General features: G+C 51.7%; 5 protein-coding genes across 5 annotated transcripts; 2 read left to right on the top strand and 3 right to left on the bottom strand.

Moving 5' to 3' along the window:
• Window positions 1–1,351: 1,351 nt before the first annotated feature.
• M406DRAFT_341414 (DUF1769-domain-containing protein) lies at window positions 1,352–2,601 on the bottom strand (the record flags this gene model as incomplete). The annotated part of the gene is made up of 3 exons (XM_040921660.1): window positions 1,352–1,682; window positions 1,799–2,282; window positions 2,325–2,601. 3 exons carry the CDS (start codon window positions 2,599–2,601, stop codon window positions 1,352–1,354), a joined length of 1,092 nt encoding a protein of 363 aa, XP_040773107.1.
• Window positions 2,602–4,503: 1,902 nt separating this feature from the next.
• Window positions 4,504–6,168, bottom strand: M406DRAFT_264147 (uncharacterized protein; the record flags this gene model as incomplete). The annotated part of the gene is made up of 4 exons (XM_040917640.1): window positions 4,504–4,628; window positions 4,698–5,171; window positions 5,214–5,587; window positions 5,684–6,168. Coding segments are annotated over 4 exons (1,458 nt in total), but the record flags the coding sequence as incomplete, so codon positions are not given.
• A 1,579-nt stretch (window positions 6,169–7,747) lies between these two features.
• M406DRAFT_72153 (uncharacterized protein) lies at window positions 7,748–8,908 on the bottom strand (the record flags this gene model as incomplete). The annotated part of the gene is made up of 4 exons (XM_040925522.1): window positions 7,748–8,230; window positions 8,379–8,572; window positions 8,787–8,846; window positions 8,899–8,908. 4 exons carry the CDS (start codon window positions 8,906–8,908, stop codon window positions 7,748–7,750), a joined length of 747 nt encoding a protein of 248 aa, XP_040773105.1.
• Window positions 8,909–10,016: 1,108 nt separating this feature from the next.
• On the top strand, window positions 10,017–12,216 carry M406DRAFT_72152 (uncharacterized protein; the record flags this gene model as incomplete). Its single annotated transcript, XM_040925521.1, has 7 exons — window positions 10,017–10,325; window positions 10,395–10,458; window positions 10,515–10,527; window positions 10,577–10,708; window positions 10,746–11,135; window positions 11,199–12,066; window positions 12,133–12,216. 7 exons carry the CDS (start codon window positions 10,017–10,019, stop codon window positions 12,214–12,216), a joined length of 1,860 nt encoding a protein of 619 aa, XP_040773104.1.
• Window positions 12,217–13,017: 801 nt separating this feature from the next.
• Window positions 13,018–14,221, top strand: M406DRAFT_332518 (uncharacterized protein; the record flags this gene model as incomplete). Its single annotated transcript, XM_040920751.1, has 3 exons — window positions 13,018–13,435; window positions 13,725–13,778; window positions 13,929–14,221. The coding sequence occupies 3 exons, from the start codon at window positions 13,018–13,020 to the stop codon at window positions 14,219–14,221; spliced, it is 765 nt and encodes a 254-aa protein (XP_040773103.1).
• Window positions 14,222–16,079: the final 1,858 nt, after the last annotated feature.

Genomic DNA, 16,079 nt, shown 5'->3' with positions numbered 1-16,079 from the left:
CTAATGTTCGTGCGGAACTGGAAAGCACTGGCGGGGGACAGCATCCTGGATAGCAACCAATGCCGCTCTATATAACAGTTTTTATAGTTAATAACAAGTTCGGTAAGATTTGCTGCGTGACAAAGTTGAGAAGGGAAGAAGCCGATCAGCTGGGGTAACATCTGTTGAATATTCGGAGCAATGCTGAACGAGCCGGTAGAGAGGAGAAACGACCCCTCAAGATGACGCAGGACGCACGGATGCCGAAGTAGTAGTAGCAGCAGCTTGAGTCCGTTTTAATGCTTCTGACATCAACGTAACTGGACTGGTTGGCGGGAAATGATGATGAGTACCATTCCATCTTTATTCAGATTCGCTGGGTATTATGGAATAGGCCGGTCTGTCCCAAGTCTCGCTGATGATGAAGCTGGACTTGGAATCGATAATTCTCAGCATTATGTGCTTCCACAAGTGGAAGAAGGCATCGGAATGTCGTCTGTGTTACGATCTTGTTCTTCTTGAGTGCAAGGCCCCAAGTCTTGTTAACAGAATCAGATGCGCGTAGAGAGAAAGGAGTGTCATGATATTGCACCTATGCGTGAAGGGAAACGGAAGAAAGAAAGGAAAAGGGCCAAAGAGGTCAGCATCTGTGACCTAAAGGCTAGCACTGACCAGTAATTCACGCGCAATAACTGAAAACACGTATGCCCTGCATTACGATTCGATCAACTCGTCGAGATCCTCCGGAGACGATTACATCCTTCTCTGTTCACCTGAGCAATTCGAAGGCGATGAACTCGAGGCAGTGCAGACACTTGTCGGCAGCCCAGAGAATTATTTAAGAGGGTCGGTCGATCCCTGAAACAAATGTGACAGGGATACAGGCTGTTGCAAGAGGTGGTAGCAAAAAGGGTAAGTCAGGTCTTCTTATTGCCAGATATAATATAACCCTTATAGTGAATGCTACCGATGACACCTTAAGCCTCTTTAGAAGCGGTCAGGGAAGTCCGTCTCGAATGACCCAGACAAAATGTCCCGTGTCGAAGCAGGAAGTACAGGGTCCGGATGTCTTGTTACGGACGAAGAGGAGGCGAGAAGAGTGATCCTTGCTGTCCGTGTTTTTTATACACCAGCGTGTGCTGCTCCACCACGCAGCGGTAGTTCCCTCGTATAGTGGCTCTTAGCGGTGCTACCGCTTTCGTGTATCCATGCCCTGGCCCATGAAAGTCATCTGTAGACAGCAAGGGCACGAGAAAAGAGGCGTAGAGCGTTTCCTCATTGTGACTCGGACCTCGTGATATTGGGAACGGCCCCTGCAAGATTCTATTGCAATTCTTGCAACAAAAATGGTCTGCAAAGATGATCAAGGTCTTTAGTCGATATCGTCATCCTCGGCCGCCGCCGTATTGTCCTTCTGAGTGGCAGTGGTGAGATCTACGTCGCCAAGGTGTTTCCTGGCCGCCTCCAGAGCCGCCTCACCATCAAAGTCGGGTTCCTTGGCGTCCTCCTCGTTGGCTATAGCAGCCTCCTGCTCGAGGGTGAGGGGGGCCGCCTCAGCGGTGTAGGCGCGGGCAGCCTCTGGCTTGAGTGACCCATCCTCATTGACGTCCTCCTTGAGGTAGAGAGTGAAGAGGATGACAAGATAGACCTGCTTGGTTGTCCGATTTCGAAGAACGTATCTGAGCTGATGTGAGCGCTTTTTCCTGTACATAAGCAAACACAGCAGCGTTAACCAATCCAGGTTCCTTTGATGCACGCGCGCGCACACGCGCACAACAAGTTCAGTTTCGTCTCGGGGAGAGGGGGGCGGGGGGCGTACCTGAGACCCTGCCCATCCCAATACTTCATGATGGGAACGGCATAGCCGGGCAGCCTCAGCGCGAACTCGCTAAAGTCAATATAGGCGTTGAAGAAATCGACAGCGTAGGTCCGGCCGTACTCCCAGACCCAGTCCTCCTTGCTCTGTTCCTGCAGAGCCCACTTCATACGGGCCTTGCCGTCCGAGGGTGCCCCGACATCCTGCCGCCAGCCCTTGGCATCGGCGTCAGACGCTCCCTCCTCGACCCACAGGCCGCCCTTGGCCTCGTCGAAAGCGGCTGGCCCCACGTGGATGGTGTTGCAGGATGACAGTGCCGGTCCGAAGAGGTAGGGGCTGTCTGCATATGGATCGCCGTCCAGGCCCGGGTCTATCCACCACTTGACAATCTTCATGGCGTAGCTGAAACCAGGGGGAAGGCGGTCGCGGATGGGATGATCAAAGTCGTTGCCAAACTGAAGATCCGCGCCAGAGATGCCACCGGGGTCTTTGTCGTCATCATCAACATCATCTTCCTGGGGAGTCTTGCCCTTGCCCCCTCCTGTAGATGGATCCTTTGGGGTGAAGCGAAAGGCGATGCTGTACTGGTCCTTGTTGGTGGCGTGTGGCTCGTGGGAGAAGTAGGGCGAGGTCGAGGGTGAGTTGCGTGGCAGGCCTTTGAAATTTTGTATGCGCACGCTGAGCTCGACGTCCATCAACTCGGTGCTGACCTTGACCAGATCAGGAGCGTTGACTGGGACCTCCTGATGGCCTGTGAGGTCATAGGTAGGGCCAGCCGTGACCCTAAGCACGTATTTGTCTGCCATCTTGACGAGGAAAATGACGAGGATGAAAGACAAACAGTTCCCAAGCAGGAGAAGGATACAAGAGTGATTTGCGTATAGTCTATGGTATAAGGTTATAGTTTGGGGGGGGGGGGGCGAAGGTTGAATAATACGACTGGTCTCACAATACTCTTTTTGTTTTCTTTATTTCTTTTTTTGTTGAGCGAAACCCCATTCATGTTGAGTAGGAAGTTGACATGATGGTGAGCTTTTCATGACGTCGGTTGGCCTAAGTGGGGCCTATGATTCGACGGCTCTCCTGATTGGCTACAGGGCAACCGCCAGCAGGAAACCTGCCTGATGACTGGTCACTGCCTCTAAGGCGGACAGCAAACATTGCAGATGTGAAGGAGACGGTTTGCACATTCGATTACGATGATAACTATATGGGAGAGGTAAATATGCAATTTGCAACATGCAAAAGCGAGGTGAAGGGAGTATGTAAGAGGGAGAAGACAATGATGAGTACAGTAAGAAGAAATAGGGAGAAGAAAAGAAGAAAGAAGACGGGAGCGTAGAACAAGAACTCTAATGGAAATTGTCACAATATTCCCTTGTCAGAAATGTCGGCCCAGCGACTGCATCTGTTTACCTCTCAGCTAAAAAGAGCAGCATTAATTCATCATTAAACCATTGTGGTTTACAGAGGTTGATAAGAAGAACAAAGAAGAAAAGGGGAGAGAGAGAGATGAAGATGGCTCCAGGTGTCAACACCGATTTGATGATGGGCTTCACAATATTTCTCCCAGCAAACATCCTTCTTGTAGGATTCCGGGCCCGATGACGCTGTCGTATGCAGCATTGAGTATGGATCATTCATCCTTGCCGTAAGACCTGGTGACAAGAACTCTTCTTCTCACCGTATCGAGCTGCCTTTTCCAACCAACATAACCTTGGAAGCCGTCGTCGTCGTCTGTTAACGCCTTCCTTGCATCTCGTGGCCCCCCTCCTTCGAAGCCAGCATGCTGCTGCACTCTTTACTTCGCCTCTCCAATCACCGCAGCGCCTGCGTGCCTGCATCTACTATCTGTTCCCAGTACAGCTGCCATTTCAGGCAGCTGGACAAAATCTTAACACAGCAAGGTCCGCCCTGAGGTTCCCTTTCTTGGTGATTGGCCCCATCTCTCGACCCTCTCAACATGGGCCACATTCGGCGCATCTCGACTGGTCTTCGGTGCCCGAAGACTATGCCCACCCCTGGCTGGCGCACACTTCGGCCGCCTGAAAATGAGTGCATTTATTCCTCAAAATGCCGACGGTGGAGCAGCAAATATTTGTCCAAAATCTTTACGCCTTTATCTGTCTCGTCCTTCCTTCGCCTGCAATTTCGAGCACGCCAGAACCCCTTGCTTCTTCTAGAAGGCTTCCCTCCTCCTTGGCCTGGGTGGTGCAATTTTCGACCACATTGACGACGACCACTTTTGATGCACACGCGCTCCAACTCTCATCTCGACGAAAGTCATCACTATACCACATACAACACGTGGGGTCTTTGGTACACGATGAGACGGGGACGCACAATGGGAGAGACCACGAGAATACACCGGTAAGTCGAGTCATTTTCAAGAGGACATTGATCTTTGTCATGTCTCGAAGGAGATAGAATTCAGATCCAGCTTTGAAAGCTCCTCTGCAGAGGAAAAGGCATGCAACCCGCTCAAAACGACAACTAAGATGACATCGACGCCACGTCCGTATCCTATTTTTGTCTTGTTTTGTTTCTTCTTGGAACATCCAAGAATTGGGCCACTTTGGGCACGACCGACGCCGAGATGAAGACCTTCCCAAAGACAGAAACGGAAGAAGAGGACAATTACATGAGCTCATGCACTCACACCCACACACCCACGCATGTAGCCAGAGCCGATCATCGAAGATACAGTCCTAGTTGGGGCCCAAGAATTTGTCGACATCGACCCTCTCAAAAAAGCTAATCTGGTTGAAGTGAACCCAGAACTGCGCAATCCTGTTCTCCGAGATCAGGATCAGTTGAGACTCGATATACCGATCTATTTGTCAAATTGGTTAGCCTCTTCTCCCCGCTGCGTGTGTGAAGATTGGGCAGGGGTGCAACTCACCATTCAAGAACCCGGGCCGGGCAATGTGACCCTTGCTGCGTACGACTCTCGCGCCCGTGAACGGCTGCTCCTCGACCGTTGTCACAAAGCCGGCCTCACCGAGGTCATCCACAAAAATGCTGCACTCGCCACGGGGCACATTGACATCACCAGTCAGCTTGACAGCCTCGAGACTCCCGCGATACCTCCTGGCATCTGTCTTGCGTTCTGCGAACTCGACGTCCGTCTCGCTTTCAACCCGCGTGGCGTCAAAGGCGGCCTCGTCGAACGGACTCGGATGGTTCTGCTTGATAAGGAGGAACTCACACCCGTGTGAGCCAAAGTCGCCCACCCATATTCCCTTCCATGGCTGGTCGGCTGTGGGCGTGTACAACTCAGGTTCAAGTGTCGAGAATGTTGTCACCCTCTCGCCGATGCGGGCGACGGGTGGCGGGCGTCCGCCATACAGGTAGCTCGGCAGCCAGGGACGAGAGGCTTGACCGAACGCGCTGCTGTCAGAGTCGAAGAGCCAGTCACTGTCGCTGGCACCGCCAAAGGGGTGAGATGAAACCCGGTTCTCCATGGGCATACCAGGCGGTCTGGCCTCCATCCAGCTCCGAATGCGGAACGATGTCTCACTGATCTCGGAGCGCTGCGTGGGTCGGTGCTCCTGCGACATCGAGTCTGCAAGACCGCCCATGATGGGGGCAGCCGTCACCCTCTCTGATGCCGGAATGGCTGGCGGGGGCCAGACATTGCCGTGTGGGAAGGGCTGACGGCCTAGCTCCTCGGCCTCGGGGGCCGGCAGAGCCCGAGCCAGCATGAACGTGTCGAACGAGGAGACGGGGACCTTGTCGTCCAGCGACATGTGCGTCTCTTCTGAGTATCTGGGAAGGCTCGTTGGAGGGGTGCTGGGTACGGTTGTGGCTCTCAGAGCAGTGCTGAGGCTGCTACCCCAGTGTGCGAGGCCTGAGGAAATGCTCCCGGTGGCGCAAGAGGAGGATGACTTGGAGCTGTTGGCACGAGCAGCGGCCTCCTTCCCGTCGGCGTCAATGCGCAGGACGGGCTTATCGAGGTGCAGGTGGAGCTGAGGGTCAAAGTGGTGGACCTGGACGTCACCATCCATCAGGCTCGGGCTGTTGGCCGCAGAGGGGGAGAGGATGTTGTTGCCAAGCAGCTGGTGTGCCTCTATCACGCCACGGCGCTCATCGTACCGGGCAATGATCATCTTGCCGGCAAAGTTACCGTCGCCGAACCAGACCTTGTTTTTCGTAAGAAACCAGTGCGGGTCGTGGGCGGCGTAGAGCTCGCGAAACGAGGCACAAGGGTAAGGAGTGGTAAGCTTGACGCCTGGCACGTTGGACTGCACGATACGCTGCCACAGATGGTCGGCCCTGGCGTGGGCGTACAAAGTGCGGTCTGCATGGCTGACTGAGGTGAGGTCGACTGGCGACAGGTACGAGAGGATATGGTCGATCAGCTCGGAAGGGAGACGAGGCAAGGTAAGAAGACTGGCCGCCGTTGTCGGCTGAGCCGTGAAAAACTCTCCTGCTGAGCCTAGAAAATGGGTGGGTTAGCTACAGCTTTGATCGACATGCTTTCCATAACTTCGTCCATATAGGAGGGTAGAAAAGGTGTAGCCCCAACCTATTGATGTGCTGTCGAGAGGATACTCGGCAGACCAGTCCATAGCCATGGAGCACGGCCTAGACACGCCATCCATGGCGGCTATACCAAACATCATGTACTTCTCGTTCCCAGAAATGCTGAAGATGCTCTCTGTCTTTCTCTCTATTGAGCTGGTTGCCAGGTGATTCCGCTTCGGCGTTATACACGCGACGTATTACTATTATGGTATGTATGTATGTGTGAATCAAACCTTGCCGCAGGAGACAAGACTACTACTACTACCACTGAATTAAGTAAAAGTAGCAGCAGCAGCAGCAGGGAAGAGAACGCGAGGCGACGATAATGGCGGTGGTGATGGTGATGACGAGGATGTCGATGATTATGATGATGATGATGATGATGATGCAAACACGCAAGTACAACGGCAACTAAGGTTTGAGGCCTGGGAACAATTTAGGAAGGTAAAAGAGAGGAGAGTGACCCCAAGGTCAGGACAGGGGAGATGGGGAACAGGTCGAATATGTAGTGTGTTGAAGTATGCTGGGAGGGGTTGCAGGAAGACGAAGAAAGACTGAAAGCCTACTTTCCTCTGAAACTCATCATTTGAGGGTGCAGGTGTGCAATATTCTCGCATCGATGATGTGATCGGCTGGCACACGCCGCAGACAACTGGGGCCCTGTAAGTTGTTAACTGGCGCTGCAAATGGGCACTTGGGTTCAAACTGTATTTTCCCTCGGCTGATCAACTGAATAGGGAGGGGGTGAGCCCTGAGCTGTTACTTGGTTGGGGGGTGGGTGACAGGGCCTTGGCAGGGGTTGGCGCTGATGCTGACGGTACTATGGCAGTGACGGTGAGGGCAGCCCCGCAGTCTCTTGAATTGAGAGGGGGAAGGGGGGATGGTGTCACCACCTTGCAAGGGGAATTCTAGGGAAGGCGCATGTACAGGCCAAGTTCCCTCTTGTATCTATCTGGGCACTGCTTCTACTCCTACCTTTGGACAAGTGACCCAATAAAAGACTTCTCGACAAACTTTATCCAACATGTATATTCTCTTGTCGTTTCCCTGCTGTGGGTGGCCTGTTCGTGATACCAGACACTGCTGAATAGGAACTGAAATTAGGCATAGACATCGCATACGACTGGATGTTGAGAAGTCTGGTTCATCACTGAGCAGGCTTAATGCCTGGCTCTGTGTTTTTTCTGCCAGCTTCCTCGGATCCTCACTTGCCCATTCAGCACGCGCACACACAGAGAGAGAGACAGAGAGAAAGAGAGGGGTTGGGCCGAGGCGTTCATCTCCCTCGATCATCATCAAGGTACAGTACTGTGGAGTGGACCGTTCCTTTCTCCTCCTCGATGAGTAGAACGATCAGTCTCAGCCTAATATAGCAGCAAACTGTTCGCGACCTGCCATGTACACGGAGTGACTTGTGCTTCCTGTTCACTTGTCCAACCAACCATAGGAGTATGCCGATGCTCCTGTGACGAATGGAGGAACACGTACAGGAAGTACGTGTTTCGCACTGGCCCCCCGTTGCCCATGCACGATCGTCCAGGGCCCTGGCCTGCAATAACCTCCGACATGCCGACATCTCCAGTGACGGAACTCAGTGGGAATTTTGGGCAGCGTGAGGAAGGGGAAAAAAGACCGACAATGGAACATCTTTATGGGCATGTCGTCACTCTGCCTTCCGCTGTCGAAATTTCCTTGTTTCGTCCTTGGCAGATAAGCAGCGCAGGCGGCGGCGGCGGCAGCATGAAAAGTGGCCTGGCCTAAGAATATCTCGTCTCGTTCGAAAGCCAACAAGCAAGTCGCCACGCGATCCAGCATTCTGGTAATAGGCCTTTCGAGCGGGTCGCCGTCCGTTGCCTTGGGACGGCCTGCCTCTTTGGCCCTAGACCTCCCGAGGACAGATTCTGGAGTCTCTTGGAACATAATAAATGTAGCAACCTGCTCCACGAAACTGCAAAGGCTAGAGTCCCAGCTCCGAAACGACACGCCTTCAGACTACCCAGCCTCGTCCGACCGGCGGTCTATATGACAGCTCTCTCAGCTACTGCTCTGCACATACAGCAGGGCGGCACCCGACCTTGCCGACCTCGTCCGATTGTTCGTCCGAAAAGGGCGTCGTCCTACAAACCTCATTGCTCTCGTTGGACAGGTGGACGGCTGTGATAGCCTTGTTGAGCTGGACGCAGCGACCTTGGGGCCATGAGCGCTGGATGCTATCCTGGTCCGGAACCTCCGTCCGGACGGCTGAGTGCTCTGCGCGGGGGGAGAGAGAGAGCAATGACCATGTAACTCCACATCATATGAGGAGCTGCTGTACTACTACCATAGTAGTATGGCACATTGTAAACGACACAGTTTTTAAGTTGAGGAGAAACATCGGCGCTGGACAGCACAACTTCCGACATCCGATCTGTCTTAGCCACTTGGTGACCAACCTTGCCCTATAGGCCATGGCTTATCAACTCACCTCCCGAGTGATCAATGCTACTCATCTTCTTGGGGCCCCTGGCATGTTCACCAAGACAAGCTGATGATCACCAAAGCGCTCAGTCTAGGGGCATATGCACGAGAACACGCACCTCTGCCCATTGATCACTGTCATCACTTTTTTGCTTGGGCTGAAATCAAGGCTGGGATTTTGCCTCGAACAATCCGGGTCAGAACACCGGCCTACCCTGGGACAATTCAGGGTTGCGGCTCCATCGGCCAGGCCCAGGGCCTGTCCACACCATCGGCGCTTGTTTCTCAGAATTTCCGACAACACACACGCGCTGCACACAACTCTCGTCATCAGGCTGTGTTTGCAGGTTGCAGTCCACAAGGAGCAGCTGTGCCCACCGCCTCCGCGCGACAAGCTAATCTCATTGTCGGCAAGCCCTTTGCTTTTTTCTCATGACCGGACTGCCGACGTTTCCTTGATCCAGTCCGTCGTGGCACGCACTCATCCACACGCCCCCACTTCTTCGATACTCCCTCGCATCTGGCTCTCAGCCTGGACTTGCGGACGGTTTCGCTGCATCCGTGTCTCATCTGCATCCTGCGAGTCACCTCTTCCACGGAGACTCGCCTTCCTCATCGAGCAACGCGCCTCTGTCAACCCCGGGTCTCATCCAGTCAGGTGGGGTGTTCGTTCCTCGTCATATGCCTTTATTGGTCACATCTGCGGATGCTGCCGAGCCAGGCGACCAATATTTTGGCAAACCAATTGCGAAAGCCAGCTGGCAGAGCACGTCGTGAAGTGTACGATCCGCAAGTGCTCCTAAACTGTCCACTGCATTTCCAATTCCTCTAAGCTCAATTAGTCATAAAGATTTGGCCTATACCTAAGAGATATAATATTGTTCTATGTACAGCGCTGCGGAAGTCCTCCTTCACTGTCAAAGAGGCCGATTGGGACCAGACTCAAGAATACCAGCGAGTAGAGTGGAGGCGAGGGGGTGATCAAGACTGAATTGACAGCTCGCAAGATTTAATGCAAGCATGAGATGTCCTTAGAAAGGGCCAGGCAGACAGAAACCTCGCCAACCAGCAAGTAAATCGCTCGAGGTGATTGTGTCACCTCATCCGGAGAAGCACGGGCACTGGGAGATTTTCCGAGAAGAAAGTACCAATGACTGTTGCTGTGACGCATCATCCACCAGGAAAGGGTTGACAAGACGAAACCTAATCGAAAGCCATTCGACGCACACACATCAACATGGCGGAAGCTATCATCGAACCGACTGCCAAACTGCAGCTTGACGAGGAGACTGGTGAGATGGTGTCCAAGAATGAGCTCAAGAAACGCTTGCAGAAGCGGGCCAAGAAGGCTGCTACTGCTGCGCTGCGCAACGTCAAGCCAACGCCGGCGTCAAAAACGACACCAGCAAATACTGTCAAGCCCGAGGAGCACATTGAAGACCCCGATACCATGTTCAAGCAGGGCTTCCCTGCCGATGTCTACAAGCTGCGCCCGTCAAAAGACGTGGTGACGCGGTTCCCGCCCGAGCCGAATGGCTACCTCCACGTAATATCTTTCCAAAGTTGCTACCTATCTGCGTGTCTGTCTGGGGAGGAAACTGATCTTTGAAATCAGCTTGGGCATGCCAAGGCAATTGCCGTCAACTTCGGGTTTGCTAGACATTTATGGCGGCAAAACAGTGAGTTTCATTCACCCTTGAAGGCATACAGAGACATGCGAATAACGTTCTCCTAGATCCTCAGGTACCGTAAGCTCCGCCATCAAACGTCCGACTCCTATTGACGCGATCATGTCAGATTCGATGATACAAACCCCGACGCTGAGAAGGAGGAATACTTTGTCGCAATCAAGGAGACGATTCGATGGCTGGGATTTACGCCATCCGAGATCACCTACGCGTCTAACACTTTCAGCGAATGTCAGCGAATGTATGATCTCGCTGAGGAATTGATCAGAAAAGAGAAGGCCTGTCTGCCACTGCAACGACGTCGAAACCAAGCTGCAGCGCGGTGGCGAGGAAGGCTCAAGTCCGCGGTATCGATGCGAGCATGCAAAGCACGACGTCGAGACAAACCTCAACAAGTTTCGCGGTATGCGGGATGGCGAGTATGCACCTCAGACAGCTTGGCTCCGCATGAAACAGGACATCGAGAACCCCAATCCCCAGATGCGGGACATCGCAGCCTACCGGATCCCTAAGAACCAGGAACTGCACTTCAGGACGGGCACCAAGTGGCAGATATACCCAACCTATGATTTCGCACACTGTTTGTGCGATAGCTTTGAAGGCATCACCCACAGCTTATGTACCACCGAGTTCATCATGTCGCGGGAGAGCTACGAATGGCTGAACCAGTACGAAATGCCCCATCCAGGGTTCAAGACCCCCGCCTTTGAGTTTTGCTGACCGAAATTTAGGCTCCTGGTTAGCTTCCAGCCTATGCAGCGCGAGTACGGCCGCCTGAAGCTGAACGGCACGGTCATGAGCAAGAGAGACTTAAGAGCTCTGATAGAAACAGAGACGGTCCGCGGCTGGGATGATCCACGCCTCTACACCCTCAAGGCAATTCGTCGACGAGGCATCCCCCCTGGGGCGCTTCTCTCGTTCATTCATGAACTTGGCGTGACGACAGCAACGACCTCCATAGACATCAAACGCTTTGAGCAGTCTGCCCGACGTTATCTCGAACTGACTGTCCCCCGCCTCATGCTTGTCCTCGATCCTGTGCCGCTAGTTATCGAAGACGCCGAGGAACTGGATCTCGACATTCCTTTCTCGCCCAAGGACCCCAGGATGGGCTCCCACAAGATCAGGCTTACCAAAAGAGTCTATATAGACCGCTCCGACTTTCGTGAGATCGACAGCAAGGACTATTTTCGCCTCGCCCCAGGCAAGACTGTCGGGCTCTTACAGATGCCATACCCTGTTAGGGCCGTCTCTTTCACGAAGGATGACACCACGGGGGCCGTCAAAGAGATCAGGGTGGTCTTCGACAAGGACGGCAAGAAGCCCAAGACCTATATTCAGTGGGTGCCCGAAGGCTCTCCTAACGCCGAGGTGCGCATCCACGCGTCTCTTTTCAAGTCAGACGACCCCAAGTCAGCGCCTGGAGGGTTCATGAGCGACATCAATCACAACAGTGAGACCATTTGGCCAAATGCTATGATTGAGACCGGCTTTTACGAAGCGCGCAAACGGGCACCGTGGCCGGAGGCGGAGGGGAAGAAGACCGGGGAAGTCAGGCCTGGAAGTGTTCGATTTCAGGCTATGCGTGTTGCATACTTTGTAAGTGGTGTCCTTTCTCAGTCTGCTTGCTCTTATGCCATGCTGATACTCATGTGTGTCCCAAAGGCCCTTGACTCAGACAGCACAAATGACAAAATTGTACTGAACCGTATTGTGGCATTGAAGGAGGACTCAGGAAAGAATAGCTAAGTCGACTGGGCAAATGCAGGACGAGGGCTGGATGCGGTGACGGGGCACTCTTCCGAGCAAACGCTCCCTGAGGAGCTGCCGAGGGCCAGCAAAAGCCCGGGTGTCTGGTGGGATCATATAGGGTGCCGAACACAGTTCACCTTCTCAAAACACACACAGATGTGAACTCTACATTTTCCGTAGCTTTAGACGATAGCTGATTCTCGTGGTCAGGGCATAGAACTGCGCTCCTGGACATGGACGATTTAACTTGGTAAAGGGCTAGAACTATTGGAAATTCTGAAACAACTACCAGTGTCATTTGGCGAGAAAACAATTGCTACTTATTTTCCATACTCTTACTAATGGACACTGTCCAGCCTGCGGATTTAAGAGCAAGGGTGAAGTGGCCAATTTCTTATTGTACAAGCTCAGCAACAGTCATAAGGGTTGTAATTGTTCCTTCATTGATGTTGTTCAAGTGGAAACAAGCAAGGAGGGAAGCTGGGTCTCGTGGAACTTTGAGAGTCTTCAGACCTAAGAGCCATGAACACTGATAGGCTGCGGGTGAGGAGGTGGCCAGTCAGTGATCCCCTGAGCAGCAACTGCACGGTGGCTAGTAATATTAAATAGAAGCAAGATGTTCTATGTGGCTCTTCAGGTTCGTATAGGTTCTACATGGCGAGCAGGAGTGAGGGTTAGGGTCTAAAAAAGTCCACTTCCACAGGCCCCTTTGCTCATGACGGGTTAGCCGGATACGCGCCTCCTGCACTATCCTTCCTGACGCAGAATTGCAGAAAACCCCAACTCGTGGACGCCATCATGGTGTCGCTTCTACCCTTGCTCCATGACCTGCTCCCCATGATCATACCGGCAGAGGTTCATGTTGCCCGCGGCGCTGAGCTGATCTCCACCGAGGAAAAGGCCGAGAGACCACCATGGTACCAACGTTCTCGAAGACGTGCGGAGGCATCCGGCCAGTCGAGGGAACAGGGTCGTAGTGTGAAAGCGGCTGATCCAAGGTCATCGTCGGAGTCGATCCCCGAAGAATACGAGCCAATACAGCTGCTTGATCATGAAGAACATCGCAGACCTGCAGCAGCCGTTGCTAACAAGCAAGAAAAAGCGGCCGGTCTCTCGACGGTCACTGAACATGCGTCGATAACATCGCCAGCGGACGGCCCGAAAGTCTTTCGTAAAGATGTGATGGCTGGCATCACTGACAAGATGTGTATCTCAGGTAAGCAGTCGATAATACAGCTTTTTTCGCTTCGTGTTTCGAGTCCGAGCTGTGCTTCCCTATTGGGCCACCCCTTCTCGGTTCCCCCGATGTTTATTTCCTTCTTCTTCCCTCGCTCTTGAGCTACCCTGATATAGTCCGACTGAATTGTTGGTGAGATCTTTTCGTTCTCGAGGAAGTTAGAGATTTCGATCTATTAATCACTGCTTGAGTTGCCACTGCGCCCTCTCTACATGCATATACATTACGGCCTATGGCTCGCTGGATGTCTTTTACTGACTTGCTGCAGTTCTCACAGTCAAACCAAGGTCTGCATCGGCGATTCGTCATTACGGTGAACAGGGTAAGTAGCCATGCCTTCATATCATACCCGCCCAGGAGGAGTTGTTGCATCTCCCTCGAAAATTGGCATAGTTGGTCTGCTGAACGCGAAGGACACCCCCTGTTTTCTGAGCAGACCTAGTTCTTGCACTCATACTGACGCCGCTCCCAGACACTGTGATATACGCCGCCACTGGCGACGGCGTCCTTCTCACCAGTCCGTCTGTGAGTATGGTCAGAGGTCTCAAGGCAGACATCAAGGGCGAACTACCCAGCCGAGAGGAAGAGCTGCCACGCCGTATTGAGCTGGGACCCGGTGACTTTGCACTCATCCCCGCCTGGACCGAACACCAGATCGTGAATGAACATAGCGATAGCGACGTAAGTTGGGTGGTAGTCCGAAATGGAAGCGAGCCCGAACATGTAGACTTGGACAGCTGGGGAGGCAGAGCTATTGAAAAGTAGACTAATATTAGTCTATGATTTGTAATTAATTAAAAAACATATAGGATATTTATTTATTAAAAAAACTTTAAGTTATAAATCATAGTTATTCGTGCGCGATAAGCACTATAATAATCTAATTTTCTGAAATATATCGAAATCTATTAATTAAAAATATGAAATAATACTTTTTTATAATTTTTTTAAATAGCTACCCGTGGGCCCTAGCCTAGCCACCTGGCCCACTACCTCCGTTCCTCCCGTAGTGGGTGCCGTAATTGGTTGCCGGCCAAAAAGGTGTCCATTTTGGAGGAATTTTTTTACTATGGGAATGCTACCAAAATCCGGTGCTTAAGCTATGACTGATAGTTGAATTGAAATATTGCAACACCACGATATCGCAAGTTAACAAAAACTTAGTATTTCTATTCACAGACCTCGAGGAATAGGTGATAAGGAACTTATATCCTCATTATTGTACCAAACTTCAGCATCGTGCAACGCTATATGAAGATCCCTTGTAGCTTGCAACGAGGCTATATCTATATCTTGAAGAGGGTGCTCGAGGCCTTGCCCTAGACCAGATATCTCTGCATTGCTTAAAACGGGTATAAAGTCCTCATCATCGATCTCAATCTCGTCAAGAATCTTGATATCTGTAATGAGCACTGCAGCAATCCGAAGATTCCAAAGTACACAAAGGGGTTTATGCTAACAAGAGCGGTATCAAGGTGTCAAGTCCTTAAATACGGAACCGTACAAGTTCTGATGAGCGATGCCAGTGTTCACTGCCTTTGGGGCTACTCAGTATATAAGACTGAATACTTAGATTGACAACTGAAGAGCTATGTACTGAATCTATCTAATGGTAATGAACGTGTCCTTATATATCCAGCTCTTCAGTATGGCTCACCTTGGCTCATTACTGATCCAGGTGATCCGGGCTCACTGGATCACCTAGTGATCCGGTGATCCATCCCTGTTGTAACCCTAACCCTGGGTTATGTAATCAATGTTTTTAGTCAGAACGTTGGGTTCTTGACACCTGATCCTTGTTACTCGTGACCTGTTTGTGACCTGCATGTTGGATGGGTCATAACAATATCGTTAAGGATCTCGATATCGTTAAGCTGTTGTATATCTGCAGGTAATAGTTGCTATGGTGGCGTTCGACGTTCCTCTTGAGTTGCTAGCTGAGCCTTAGAGCAATGGATCGTTAGCTAGTCTCTGAAGAGGATTAGCTGGCTTTGATATCTCTGATGAGCTTCTTTTCATGCTGTTTGCTGCTCTTTTCGTATTGTTGCTTTTCTCTTTGCTTCATTCTTTATCGCCTTAGCTTCTTTACGCTTCCTGATACAAGCAATCCTCTGTATTTCAGCTTGACGATCTTTCTTCTCGATTTGGATATTCCGATGCTATACATTGCGAACAGTAAGGCTGTTTCCCACCTCGCTGTCTGGCCTAACCTGAGTTTTTGTAAGCTTGCTCTGGTATTCTCTCAGCCTGCTCTGGTACTCTCTTCCATCATCTTCTAGCCTGCCTTTGAGGAGAACTGATTCTGTAGCCATCGAGCTTAATATGCTTAAGCTTCTGCAAGTGCCTGAGGATAACAGCTCAGAGTAATGATTCAGAAGCCTAGCAGCAGTGCGTAGGCCTTGTGCATCAGTCTCAGCTGAGAGAGAAGGAAGGAGATCAGGATGCTTAGAGCGCTTTATCTTCTTTTGCTTATTAGTTAGGTCTGAAAGGACGAGATGATGATCGATAGGCCAGAGGCCTATCCTCTCGAAGCCGCTTATTATATGCATTGCTGTAAATGCATAGTTGATTATTGGTTAGGCAAGATTAGCAGTGAAAGAGAAAATAGGACAAGAGATATACT

This window comes from Cryphonectria parasitica (assembly GCF_011745365.1).
Source record: "Cryphonectria parasitica EP155 unplaced genomic scaffold M406scaffold_7, whole genome shotgun sequence".
In the NCBI taxonomy this organism is placed as follows: Eukaryota; Fungi; Ascomycota; class Sordariomycetes; order Diaporthales; family Cryphonectriaceae; genus Cryphonectria; species Cryphonectria parasitica.
Note: the sequence above shows the minus strand (reverse complement) of the source record. Positions and strands in the feature narration are given on the sequence as shown.